Genomic DNA, 11917 nt, shown 5'->3' with positions numbered 1-11917 from the left:
TAAAAAGTAATGTTATCATTCATTCATCTTTATTCCTATTAAGTGTTTTTATCTTGATTAATTTGACATTATATTCACCATTTTATGTGATTCTCTCATACAACTAATAAGTCATTTCTATTTTATTGCAAACACCATCATTTAGTGATTTGTTTTTATAAAATTATCCTAAAGGAACTTTTGGTAAGAAAAATCAATACTAACGTAAGCTTTTAATTTCTTAAGGTTTTGTCAAACAATCTCAATTTCTAATTCCAAAAATTATAATTTAAGATATCAGAAATTACACTTTCTATGGAACAATAACTAAATTTCCAAGATCAAGAAATATTTATATGTTGTAAATTCTAGGTAATACAAATATGAAAATAAAATATTATTGATAATATAACACACTAGTATGTTTATAGATTATTACTGTCTTTTTCCTTCTTAATCCAATTTCTAGAAGAAGAAAAACAAGTTCGTCCAAAAGATATATTATTAAAAGTTTCTATGCATTTTTTTACCAGTTCTTGTTTATGAATTGTAAACTTCTCAAAATACTTCAACAATTATTAGTTAGAGTTATAAAAGTTTGGTAATGAAATATGCATATATAGAGCGTATACCTGAATAACTTAATAAACTCAATCTAATATCAAATAAAGATGCATACATTTACTAAGGTAATAGTTTATAAATTATTAAATCTTCTATCTTTTATAAACTATTAATATTCCATAATTTATATTGACTTCATTAGTCAACAAGTCTTAAATTTCACCTAAACTACCATAAATGAGTGAAGATTTACATAAAATAAATAAAAATATTCGTTTGTGTTTAGCATTTATGTTTAAAATTAGAATGGATACATTTTCATTGTTTAAAAATTCCTTACAAGTTCATATAGAGAATGTATACACTAAACATTAAAATAAAACGCATTAACAAAAAACTGAGACATCAACCAAAATCTTTCATTGCAAGTCGTATGCATATTGACATAAATCATGCCATACATTTCCAAAGCACAAAGTAACTTAAAACACACACAAAAACAATTGAAAAGCCAAATTTAAACATTCATCATCATTATTTGAGACGTCATTGAGGAGTTAGATTGAGGTCACTGACTGAAGCATGAAGCTTTCTCTCCAACACCTCACTAGAGATCTTCCCCATCAAGTGGTAGAAAGCCATGAGCTCAGAGAGTCGCTCAATGTTCATGTTCTTCATTATGTTCATAGCCTTCCTCTGCTTCTTTTCATCAAGCCTAAGCTTTTCCGTAAATGATCCACCATTCCTCATAGTCGCTCCCATCTCTTTTAACCTCATCTCTTGTTGTACACTTAGAGCGGTATTTGACTGTAACCACATCAAAGGAGACCAAACATGTGTCCATGGTCATAAGTCGAATTCTATTGACTTTGGAAGTCATCATTATTCTAATCAAACTATACAAATTAATAATAATAGATTATTTATGTTTTTCATTTTTTTCTAATCCGAAGCTGATCCAACAAAAAAATAAAAATATCAAATGTCCACCCTTAAGTTATTAATTTCAAAAATAAGGAAAAAGAAGAAGTTATTAATCTTTGCAGATAAAGAAAGGTTATTATTACTAACGATTCAATATACGAAAGGTCAAAATATGACTCCTAACTTTTTTGGCCCTTGCAATAGTATGGATCAAGATCTTGTTTAATTCACATAAAACGGTTTGGTGTTATGTACCTCAAGAAACTCAGCTCCAACTTCAAGTTCTGATTCTGTGGATTGGTTCTTCAACGAATGAGATCTGGTGTACATAGACCTCGCAAGCGAGAAGCTCCTGACAAGTATCTTTCTTTTGTTCTCCATTTCTGGATTGAGTTCCAATTTCTTAGGAACAGACAAGAAACTATTCACCTTCTTTTGACATGCAATCACTGCTTTTGCAAATTCCTGTCAAAACCACATAAGACTATAAAGTCATTGATCAACACATGTAGTTTAGAGGTTTGTGGTAGTGTTGTTCATCTGTCACCATCAAGGTTCAAACTCGCATAATGCATGCTAATGAAAAGAAAAAGAAAACATGAACTCAATAACAAACCTGATAAGCAACAGGACAACCAGGGAAATCAAATTCATCGCTACCATTCTTCCTCATTCTCTCTGGATGAAACTGTAAACCCATTAGGAACTTTCCCTCTTCAGGATTGTACATATCAGGATCATAAAACCCTTCAATCAATCCATCAGGAGCAAAAGCCATTGGCACAAATCTTTGCGCCAATCTCTTAACCCCTTGGTGGTGATAACTGTTGACCAAGATCTCCATCTTTTCTTCATCTAAAGAATCTTTGAACCATTTATGCAAAGGGCTGTTTTTTACTATCTTCACCTCATGTCTATAACCATCATAGTCATCATAATCTATATGGTTTCTTTTATGTTCCTCGGGAACCTTGATCGTGACCTCTTTCTCCAAGTCTTGATAAAGACTTCCACCACAAGCAACATTCAAAACCTACAAGTTTCAATAACACCGTTAATCAACCGTGGTGTCCTAGTAATTTAAGAACTCACCCACTTGGTCAAAGCCAAAGATTGAGTCCTTCGCGTTGTAAAACTATTTGGCCACTATACACTCTTTAAGTGGCAAAACTTTTTTTAAAAAATTTATGTTCCTTTTTCAGCGGAGAGGATACTTTACCTGTGAACCTCTACAAATCCCTAAGTAAGGAATGTTTTGTTCAAGGCAGAGCTTTGCGAGGGCAAACTCAATAGAGTCTTTTTCTTTGTCGATAGCTGTATCACTTGCGTGTGTTTTCCGAATCTCGTCGAGTTCTTGAGGTGAAAGGGACGATATTTCGGACTCGTAAAGAGAAGGGTCGATGTCTTCTCCTTCACAGAGTAGAACTCCATGGATGGGCTTGAAGCTCTCTAGTAACTTGTGAACACCAGCCACTCGTGGGACAATCACCGGTACAGCACCGTTCTCGACTATAAGATCAAGATGGTACTCACCTAAAGCAAAACAATACAACATAATTAAATCTTTGAAAAATATAGATGAAAATGTGAGAACAAGAATATAACATTTTAAGGATGTTTCAAAATGTCTATTACCAACGAAATCAACAAATTTGTTCTTGCGAAGAGTGCGTCTAGAGACAACAAGGACGCGAGGGAGGACTTGAGAGAGATCATTCACGCTAGGATTTCCCATCTTCTATGTGTAGGAACTAAGACACAAGATAAAGTGTGAGTTTTTGAGTTGTGAGAAGGAGAGAAAACTGAAGGTAAATTTATAGCGGAGAAGGAGAGAAAACTGAAGGTAAATTATACAGTTAACTATACTATTTAACTATTTATGGTGAACAATATACAGTTAACTATTTATGTTGATGTTGATTGAATGATTATCAAAATATACTATTTTTGTTATAAACTTTTCTCACGTTTATTTCAAGGGATGTGAAGATAGAAAATTTTCTGATTCTTTAAAATTCATATTCCTTTAAATTCACATTTTCAAGACATTTCCAATGATGAGGGTCGGGTCATTGACTCATTAGGGGCGTAGTAAGATTATCGATTCTCTTCTTTTTTTGGAAAAGATTATCGAGTCGTATGTATCTTATTGTTTTTGCTATAATCGATTATTTTATTTTATTTGCATCGGTCGAGAATCAATGAATTTAATAAAATCTTGCTTCCTGCGCTGAGTTAATTTAGTGTCATAATATATTTTGTCACATGGTGGATATATGTAAAATTATATATAGCTACCGAGTATATAATATGATCTTGCTTTCCGAATGGTGGATAAATTAAATAGAAAATTTGTAACAATTACTGATTTTTGGAAAGTTGATCAAATCCATAATGTAAAAGGGTTATTTGTACTTTTTAACGATGAAAAACGTAATATTTAAGAAAATGAGACATTTTTGATAGTTACATAACGAATCGCTTTTCCATAAACATGTAATTTTTCTACTTCGATATCTAATTTATCAAATCAAACCTTTTTATATGGGTTTACTCCTCTAATTTCAGTATCATAAAACGTGCAATTTCTTTTTGGTACCATTTTCTTATGTAGACATCTCGTCTGGCGATACTATTATGTAAACATCCGAATCATACTAATTCAGTATAATTTGAGCATCGAAGCTTATAAGTTTTTTAAAACATTTTAACAATCTGATTTTCTTCCTATGATTGTTGGGATGATTTTCCACCCTTTAAGGCAATATTTATATAACTAAGAAACGTCTTCGAAGAGAGTATTCAGGAACTATATATTTTATTGCATAAATAATTAAGATATTCTATATCTGTTAAACTTAAGGTCTAGAGAAATAATAAGATCCAATTGAACTAATTCAATTCATTTGGATGAAACATTTGCGGAAAAATTGAATCAACATAATTTAGAAAATTATTTCTCTAAATAGCACTTTACTGTGAAAAAGAAAAAATTAAATGTTCTTTTTTTCGTTCATCTAGAAGGTTATATTAAAATGATATGGCATTACGTACGCTGGTAGAAAGAGAAAAGACTTCCTCAGAAAAAGAATTATTTTTTTTAACAAAAAAAAAATAATAATAATCTAAAACAAATACTTTTCACTCAATTTTGAAACAATTTTTTTTCTAATGCGCTAGAGAATCTGAGAACAGCGGAAAAGAAAATTATGTGATAAAAACAAGACTTTCGAATGAAACTCTTGAGCATCCAATGTTGATATGACAGTCAAAACTATGTAGAGGATTTATTAGGATTGTAGAAGAGGATGTGCTAGTGATGTCGAGCTAAGTGACTTTGATCCTGAAGGAGAAGCCATAAACTGAGAAGCCCTCATCCAAATTTGAGAGTTGATTAGAATGGAAGAAGCCTAAAAAATAGGCAATCTAAAATCGGTTCAAAACCAAAGTTACAATCGGTTGAGAGATTTTATTTTTTCCAAAATAATTGTTATTTTTTCCAAAATAATTGTTATTTTCAACTTTTTGTGTAATAAATAAATGAATATAATATTTTGACCAATTTTATTTTACAATATTTTTGTCTATTGGTTGAACTAGTCATAACTAATGATATTTTATGTAAAAAAGGTAAATTAAATATGATTTTTATGATTTTTTAATCTTTGTGTAAAATCTTAAACTACAATTATATTGAAACAACGAAAGTATTTTTTAACTAACTTATAATATAAGGTAGTAGTCTATTAATATTCTATTGTGAATAACATATTAATATTCCATGATTGTCATTTACTTCATAAGTCAATTTATCTTAAATTCTACTACAAACTACCATAAATTGGTCAAAGATTTATAAAATAAAACTAAAATTGTATGAAAATAAATAACTTTCACAAAAAGTTACTCATATTATATATAATGCAGTATCATTTGAGTTATGAGTTAAAAGCAAACACCACAATGATTTCGCAATTGACACTAATCTTCTTTTTATCTCTCGTTGTAATCCAACCTTTTCATATTTTGGCCAAGACATGGTGTGTAGCAGCTGCATCAGCGACAGATACACAACTTCAAGCTAATATTGATTGGGCATGTAACGAAGGTAAAGTTGACTGTGTAAAAATTAATCCTGGTGGCGTTTGCTATGAACCAAATACTCTTACTAGCCATGCATCATTTGTGATGAATGATTACTATCGGAATCATGGGAGCATTGAAGAGGCATGTGAATTCAATCATACTGGTCAAATCATTAGTGGTGATCCAAGTTATCGTCGTTGTAGGTATTCGTAGAATACATGATTTGATGTATGATTTTGTGATTGGAAATTTTTCTAATAAACAATAAAATTATATAGAATCAAAAGTATTTTTAAACAATTTGTAAGATTCATAAAAACTAAAGTTATTTTTCATTCAGTTTTAGCCATAGTAAGTGTTTTTATCTTGATGAATTTGTCATTATATTCAACATTGGTTTGGATTCTCTCATACAACCAAGTCATTAATTATGTTAACATGAATACAACCAAGTCATTAATTCCGTAGAATTATAGATTTTATAATTATATAATTTTGTTTATTTATTAGGTATTATTTTCTGATTATCTGAAATAAAAAAAAAAGTGAATATAAGGATTCACCTCTTAAGGAAAAACTTCTACGGACAAAGAATAACAGTTTTAAAATTAAACAAGACACAAAATTCGGATAGAGGACATGGCTGTGGAAGCCCACGACCAATGGCCTAAGAGGCAACGAAGGCTTAAACTATTTTTTTTACAAAAGATAAAAATAAATATGTGTTATATTTTAATTAAAATAACATCGTATTTATGATAACAATGATTTGCTTAAATACTCATAATATTTTATTTAAATAATTTATAATATAAGGTAATAGTTTATATATATTAATATTATATGTTGAATAACATAATAATATTCCATAAATTTTCATTTACTTCATTAGTCAATTAGTCTTAAATTCCACCACATATTTTCATAAATTGGTCAAAAATTTATAATAAAATAAAAAATATCATGGAAAATAAGTTACATTAAAATAATTTTATCATATTATATATAGTGCAATTTCTTTTGAGTTATCTATTATTTACAAGCAAAAACACCACAATGTTTCCGCAATTGTCACTAATTTTTCTTTTCTCTCTCGTTGTAATCCACCCTTTTCATGTCTCGGCCAAGACATGGTGTGTGGCAAATACATCGGCGGCAAGTACACTACTACAAGCTAATATTGATTGGGCATGTAGTGAAGGAAAAGTTGATTGTGTAATGATCAATCCTGGTGGACCTTGCTTTGATCCAGATACTGTTATTAGTCATGCATCGTTTGTGATGAATGATTTCTATAGAAATCACGGGAGCACTGAAGAGTGTAATTTTAGTGGTACCGGTCAAGTCGTTACTTTTGATCCAAGTTATGGTGGTTGTGTGTATACGTAGAATACATGGTTTAATGTATGATTTTGTGATTACAAAATTTTCTTAGGAATAATAGTATTATGTTAAATCAAAGTATTGTTAAACATTATGTAAGGTTAATAAAAACTAAATCTATTTTCATTCAGTTTTATTCATATTAAGTGCTTTTACTCTTTATCTTGATCATTTTGCCAATATATTCTCTCATACTACTTTTCATACAACTAAGTCCTAAGTCATGGTATTAACATAAATACAAATTTTGGCCAAAACTAGAGTGCGCTTTGGTATGATGGTATGACAAGTGATCACTATTTTATTGCAAACATCATCTAGTGAGTCTATTCAAAAAATTATCCTTTTTCGTCAAAAAGTTGGACAAATTCTCAATTTGAGCTTTTCATCCTTGTGTAGAAGTCATGCTAATCTTCTTTGTATCTTCAATTTTACATGAGGTACCCGAAGGTGACTTCTTTAAATTATAGAGAAAAATATTTTTGGTAAGAAAAAAGAAGAAGAATATAACGTAATTTTATAATTTTGGTCAAATAATCTCATTTTTTAATTCCAAAAAATGAAATTCAGGATCTTAGAAATTAGACTATTCTTTTTTTTTGTCGAAGAGAAATTAGACTATTCACAGAACAATAATTAAATTACCAAGATCAAATAATATTTTTATGTTACAAATTATACATGCAATACAAATTTGTAAAGAAAATATTACTGATAAGATAACAGATGATAAAGTAGACAAGGGGTAAAAGGCTATTTTAAAACTGTATGATTTCGATCGTGCCTTTTTATACCCTAAATTTGATACCGTGCCGATTTTAACATGCAGATGTATGAGCTCAGTAATTCATACATTTTAGATATTCCAAATGTCTTTCAAAAGGCATCATCCATTTTCTCAAAGATTCGGCGAACATTAGTTTATTCGACATATTTCTTTTTTTCTTTTTTAATATTAAGAGGTTTTAAGCTAAAACCCATAATTCCTCAAGATTTGTAACGATTTAACATATTCCAATTTTATCTTTTCGAGTGCTTTGCATTTGGTTATCCGTTTCTCCCGGAAATATATATAAAACAACCAAGAAAATAAACTTTATTTAACCATGTAAGCCAGTACATTAACACAAACGGTTGAATTGTATCATAACGTTTGATATAATGTAATTTATTTCCTTTCGTTTATTTATTTATAAAATCTCTAGATAAGTTTCAACAAGTGGGATAAGCAACATTGCAAGCAAGGAGCACTTTGCGAGCGTTTGGAGAGCTAATGTACTGTGCGAACGCAGGGTTCTTAGCGAAACCACAGAGGCATGACTGTTGCTCTGTAAGCTTTGCACAACATGCACCTGAGGGTTGTCCTCCTCCCGTAATCGCGGCAAGGCAAGGCTGAAGCTGCCTTGCGTCACATGTCACTCCCACATTTCCTGTATCTCCCGTGTCTTCGGCTTTGATGGCAGCCGGGAATGATGTCGAAAGTATGACGAAGACGACGAGTACCAATGTCACGATCTTCATGTCCGGAATATGGTTATATTCTATATTTTTCTTTGAGGTCTTGTTTTAGTATTTATTATGTTTGGGTTTCGCATTGCATTCCATAACGCAAAATGCATGTATCTTGAATGTTAAATAACGTGAACGTAACTAGTCGTCATGCAAAAAGAACTTAGTCGAAAATAAGTATTAAGTAATAGTGACACACGTATTAAATTAGGGCTTATTAATTTTTTTTTTTTTTTTTGGGAAACTAATTAGGGCTTTGTAATTTAGATCAAATTATTTCAGTTGAGGGCTAAGAGACCTCCAAAAACGAAAGAAAATTAAATTTCAAGTTTACAATAGCCCAATAGGCCCAATTTTCGAAAGTAGCCTAAATCACAAATATTGAATGGGTGATGAACCAGTTTCATTCTGTCTTCTAGTTGGATTGCTACCATCTAAAACAAAAGACCAAACAACACATAAACTAAAGGACATGTAATCTTATGACTTATTTGGATAATTCTCATTCTCAATTAGTGTATGTGAAAATTAGTTGGGATAGTCTCACAGGTCAGACAATATGTCATATATGTTTATGCTACTTGTGGTATCCTTGGCCTCAGATAAAATGCTCAGAAGAAACAAAAGTTTCATAAATTCTCTCTAAACTTTTCCAAGACAGAAACAAAATGATAAGAAAACAGAGACGACGTGAACCAATCATCATCATCTCCTTCTCCTCTTCCGTTTATTCTCTGCAACACACAACCTTTCTCTTCATCCAACTTCTCACTCACCTGTAAGGTCTCCTTTCAAAAATTCCCTTTGTTCATCACCAAATCCAATCTTGAACTAGAATATTTGTTTATTGTTTCAGTAGAAACTTAGTAGGAACTGATCAATGGGTGAAAGGAATTTAGATGGAACTGTATCAGTGAAAGCCACCATTAATAAGTACGGACAAAAAGCTACAAGAAGCGTCATTAAGGTGAGAATCCAAAGATCAAATCTTTCAGATGAAAAATGTGAAATTTCTTTCATATTTGTGCAAAGAATGTTGTTATATTGCTAAAGTTTCGATTTTTAATGCAAATGATGCAATTTTGTGTACAATTGCTTAAGTTTCAATTTTTAATGCAAATGATGCAATTTTGTGTACAATTGCTAAAGTTTCGATTTTTATTGCTAAAGTTATGATTTTGAAATCTTAAGGCAATTTTTCTGTAGGTGATGATGATGATGATGATTTATTTGTTCTAATTTATGAGTTTTGTTGTTAACAGTCTTCGGTTGCTGAGGATTTGCATAAGTCAGGTAGAGAACTTGGTATCTACAGAGAGAGTAGAAGAGTTGCTGAGTCTGCTAAGGCCAAAGCAGAAGTGGAATTGTGTAAGGCGAAGAAGATAGTAAAGGAGCTTACTTTACGGATAGAGGAGTCGAATAGAAGGTTAAAGTCTCGGAGAATCGATATTGAAGCTGTGATGAATGAGTCAAGGATAGATGGGAATGGTGGTTATGTTAGGATTATGAGAGAGTTAGAAGATATGAAGCAAGAATTGAGTAAGCTGAAGCTTGATGTAGTGTATGTTTCGAGAGAGAAAGTTGTGGCGGAGAAAGAAGTAATGGAGTTGGAGTCTAGAATGGAGGAGAATTTGAAGTTGCTTGAGAGTCTCAAGTTAGAAGTTGATGTTGCGAATGAAGAACATGTATTGGTTGAAGTGGCGAAGATCGAGGCTTTGAAGGAGTGTAAAGAGGTTGAAGAGCAGAGGGAGAAGGAAAGGAAGGAAGTGTCTGAGTCATTGCATAAACGAAAGAAAAGAATAAGGGAAATGATTAGAGAGATTGAGAGATCGAAGAACTTTGAGAATGAGTTAGCTGAGACTTTGTTAGATATTGAGATGTTAGAAACTCAGTTAAAGCTTGTCAAGGAAATGGAGAGGAAGGTTCAGAGGAATGAGAGTATGTCGAGATCGAAAAACCGAGCTTTCGAAAGAGGGAAGGATAATTTGTCGGTTTTGAAAGAAGTTACCGAAGCAACAGAAGCGAAGAAGGCAGAACTCGCTTCTATTAACGCGGAGTTATTTTGTCTAGTCAATACAATGGATACATTGAGGAAAGAATTTGACCATGCAAAGAAAGAAACAGCTTGGTTAGATAAGATGATACAAAAGGATGATGTAATGCTTGAGAGACTCAATACGAAGCTGCTTATTGCGAAAGATCAATTAGAAGCAGTATCTAAAGCTGAAGAAAGAATCAGCTATCTTGCTGACAATTTAACTACTTCGTTTGAGAAACTAAAGAGTGATAGAGAAGCTGCAAAGAAAGAGGAGCTTAAGCTTAGAGAAGAAGCAAGGATCATCAACAATGAGATACAGAAAACCGAAACAGGATTTGATGGAAAGGAAAAAGAGTTGCTTTCCAAGTTAGATGAGCTTGAGAAAGCGAAGCACGCAGAGAGTTTAGCTCTAGAGAAGCTTGAAACAATGGTAGAGAAAACAATGGAAACTCGAGAAATGGAATCTCGGCGTAATTCAACTATTACAATATCGAGATTTGAGTACGAGTATTTGAGTGGAAAAGCTTGTCATGCTGAAGAAACTGCAGAGAAGAAAGTGGAAGCAGCAATGGCGTGGGTCGAAGCACTAAAGGCTAGCACTAAGGCGATTATGATAAAGACAGAATCTTTAAAGAGAGTGAGTGGGAAAACAATGTTGGAAGAAGAGAGGGAATCGTTTAGGATGCAGAGGTCGCTATCGATAAAGAGATTGGTCCAAGATGAGATTCAGAAGTTCAAGGGAAATTCAGAAGACAATGGCTTGATCAACTCTCCTAAACCGGTGAGAAAATCGGTTAGGCTGAGCGGGAAATTTGCACCGGTTCAGGGAGGGAAGTCGAGAAGGTACTCATCAGGGAACCGAGCGACTCCAACATTCTTTGTAATCAAGAAGAAGAAGAAAGTTCCAAACATGGTCAAATTTTTTAGCCGGAAGAGGCGTAATTCTTCTTTAGAACAATGAGAAGTTTAGTTATCTTGTTGAAGTGAGTGTAAGTTTTTTTATTGCTTGCGTGTTAAGTTTCACATTGTTTTTAGCTTGTAAGTGATTTATTTGTTTTGTATTTTTGTTATTTTTTGATAATAAAAAAATGATGTATTTATGTAGACTTTAGGTGTATATTAATGAAAATAATGTATTGCATTGTATAAGAGTCAGGTAAATTTTTTCATATTTGATTTTGGTAATTTGAATGGTTTATATCGAACTAGAACCAACAAATTTCATACATGACCAGCCGTTGATAAAAGAAATTTTGGCATAAACTATATTATAGACACACAAATCAAAGTAAATTAAAGTAAAAACGAATTTAATTGTAAAGAATGAATCATATTCATATTTTAAAAAAAACAAAATTATGTACTTGTATCTTTTTTTTCTGGTCAACTAGAAATACATAAAAGATTACCGGCTAAGCTAATTTGTACCACAAA

At 31.8% G+C, this 11917-nt stretch overlaps 5 protein-coding genes across 6 annotated transcripts; 3 read left to right on the top strand and 2 right to left on the bottom strand.

The window, feature by feature from the left end:
- Positions 1–927: 927 nt before the first annotated feature.
- AT1G66860 (Class I glutamine amidotransferase-like superfamily protein) lies at positions 928–3254 on the bottom strand. The gene is made up of 5 exons (NM_105357.2): positions 3103–3254; positions 2687–3000; positions 2084–2500; positions 1723–1932; positions 928–1350 (listed from the first exon to the last, which is right to left on the bottom strand). The coding sequence occupies exons 1-5, from the start codon at positions 3200–3202 to the stop codon at positions 1090–1092; spliced, it is 1302 nt and encodes a 433-aa protein (NP_564885.1). The 5' UTR covers positions 3203–3254; the 3' UTR covers positions 928–1089.
- Positions 3255–5428: 2174 nt separating this feature from the next.
- On the top strand, positions 5429–5892 carry AT1G66855 (Carbohydrate-binding X8 domain superfamily protein). The gene has a single exon (NM_001036166.1). The coding sequence runs from the start codon at positions 5431–5433 to the stop codon at positions 5764–5766; it is 336 nt and encodes a 111-aa protein (NP_001031243.1). The 5' UTR covers positions 5429–5430; the 3' UTR covers positions 5767–5892.
- A 717-nt stretch (positions 5893–6609) lies between these two features.
- AT1G66852 (Carbohydrate-binding X8 domain superfamily protein) lies at positions 6610–6942 on the top strand (the record flags this gene model as incomplete). Its single annotated transcript, NM_001124089.1, has 1 exon — positions 6610–6942. One exon carries the CDS (start codon positions 6610–6612, stop codon positions 6940–6942), a length of 333 nt encoding a protein of 110 aa, NP_001117561.1.
- Positions 6943–8007: 1065 nt separating this feature from the next.
- On the bottom strand, positions 8008–8566 carry AT1G66850 (Bifunctional inhibitor/lipid-transfer protein/seed storage 2S albumin superfamily protein). Its single transcript, NM_105356.4, has one exon. The coding sequence runs from the start codon at positions 8455–8457 to the stop codon at positions 8149–8151; it is 309 nt and encodes a 102-aa protein (NP_176857.1). The 5' UTR covers positions 8458–8566; the 3' UTR covers positions 8008–8148.
- A 363-nt stretch (positions 8567–8929) lies between these two features.
- PMI2 (PLASTID MOVEMENT IMPAIRED protein (DUF827)) lies at positions 8930–11665 on the top strand. Of its 2 annotated transcripts, NM_105355.3 has the most exons (3): positions 8930–9223; positions 9302–9412; positions 9708–11665. In NM_105355.3, the coding sequence occupies exons 2-3, from the start codon at positions 9326–9328 to the stop codon at positions 11442–11444; spliced, it is 1824 nt and encodes a 607-aa protein (NP_176856.1). In that variant the 5' UTR covers positions 8930–9223; positions 9302–9325; the 3' UTR covers positions 11445–11665. The 2 variants fall into 2 exon arrangements, with proteins under 2 accessions (NP_176856.1, NP_001320449.1); NM_001334250.1 differs by having other exon boundaries at positions 8930–9412.
- Positions 11666–11917: the final 252 nt, after the last annotated feature.

This window comes from Arabidopsis thaliana, assembly GCF_000001735.4.
Source record: "Arabidopsis thaliana chromosome 1 sequence".
NCBI classification, from domain to species: Eukaryota; Viridiplantae; Streptophyta; class Magnoliopsida; order Brassicales; family Brassicaceae; genus Arabidopsis; species Arabidopsis thaliana.
Note: the sequence above shows the minus strand (reverse complement) of the source record. Positions and strands in the feature narration are given on the sequence as shown.

Excerpts from the sequence above, each read along its gene's own strand:
- AT1G66850 (NM_105356.4), bottom strand. The coding sequence starts at position 8,457 with ATGAAGATCGTGACATTGGTACTCGTCGTCTTCGTCATACTTTCGACA.
- AT1G66860 (NM_105357.2), bottom strand. The coding sequence starts at position 3,202 with ATGGGAAATCCTAGCGTGAATGATCTCTCTCAAGTCCTCCCTCGCGTC. Across the intron at positions 2,501-2,686 it reads GGATTTGTAGAGGTTCACAG|GTTTTGAATGTTGCTTGTGG; the intron begins GTAAAGTATCCT and ends TGAAACTTGTAG. Across the intron at positions 1,351-1,722 it reads TTGGAGCTGAGTTTCTTGAG|TCAAATACCGCTCTAAGTGT; the intron begins GTACATAACACC and ends ATGTGGTTACAG.
- PMI2 (NM_105355.3), top strand. The coding sequence starts at position 9,326 with ATGGGTGAAAGGAATTTAGATGGAACTGTATCAGTGAAAGCCACCATT. Across the intron at positions 9,413-9,707 it reads CTACAAGAAGCGTCATTAAG|TCTTCGGTTGCTGAGGATTT; the intron begins GTGAGAATCCAA and ends TGTTGTTAACAG.
- AT1G66855 (NM_001036166.1), top strand. The coding sequence starts at position 5,431 with ATGATTTCGCAATTGACACTAATCTTCTTTTTATCTCTCGTTGTAATC.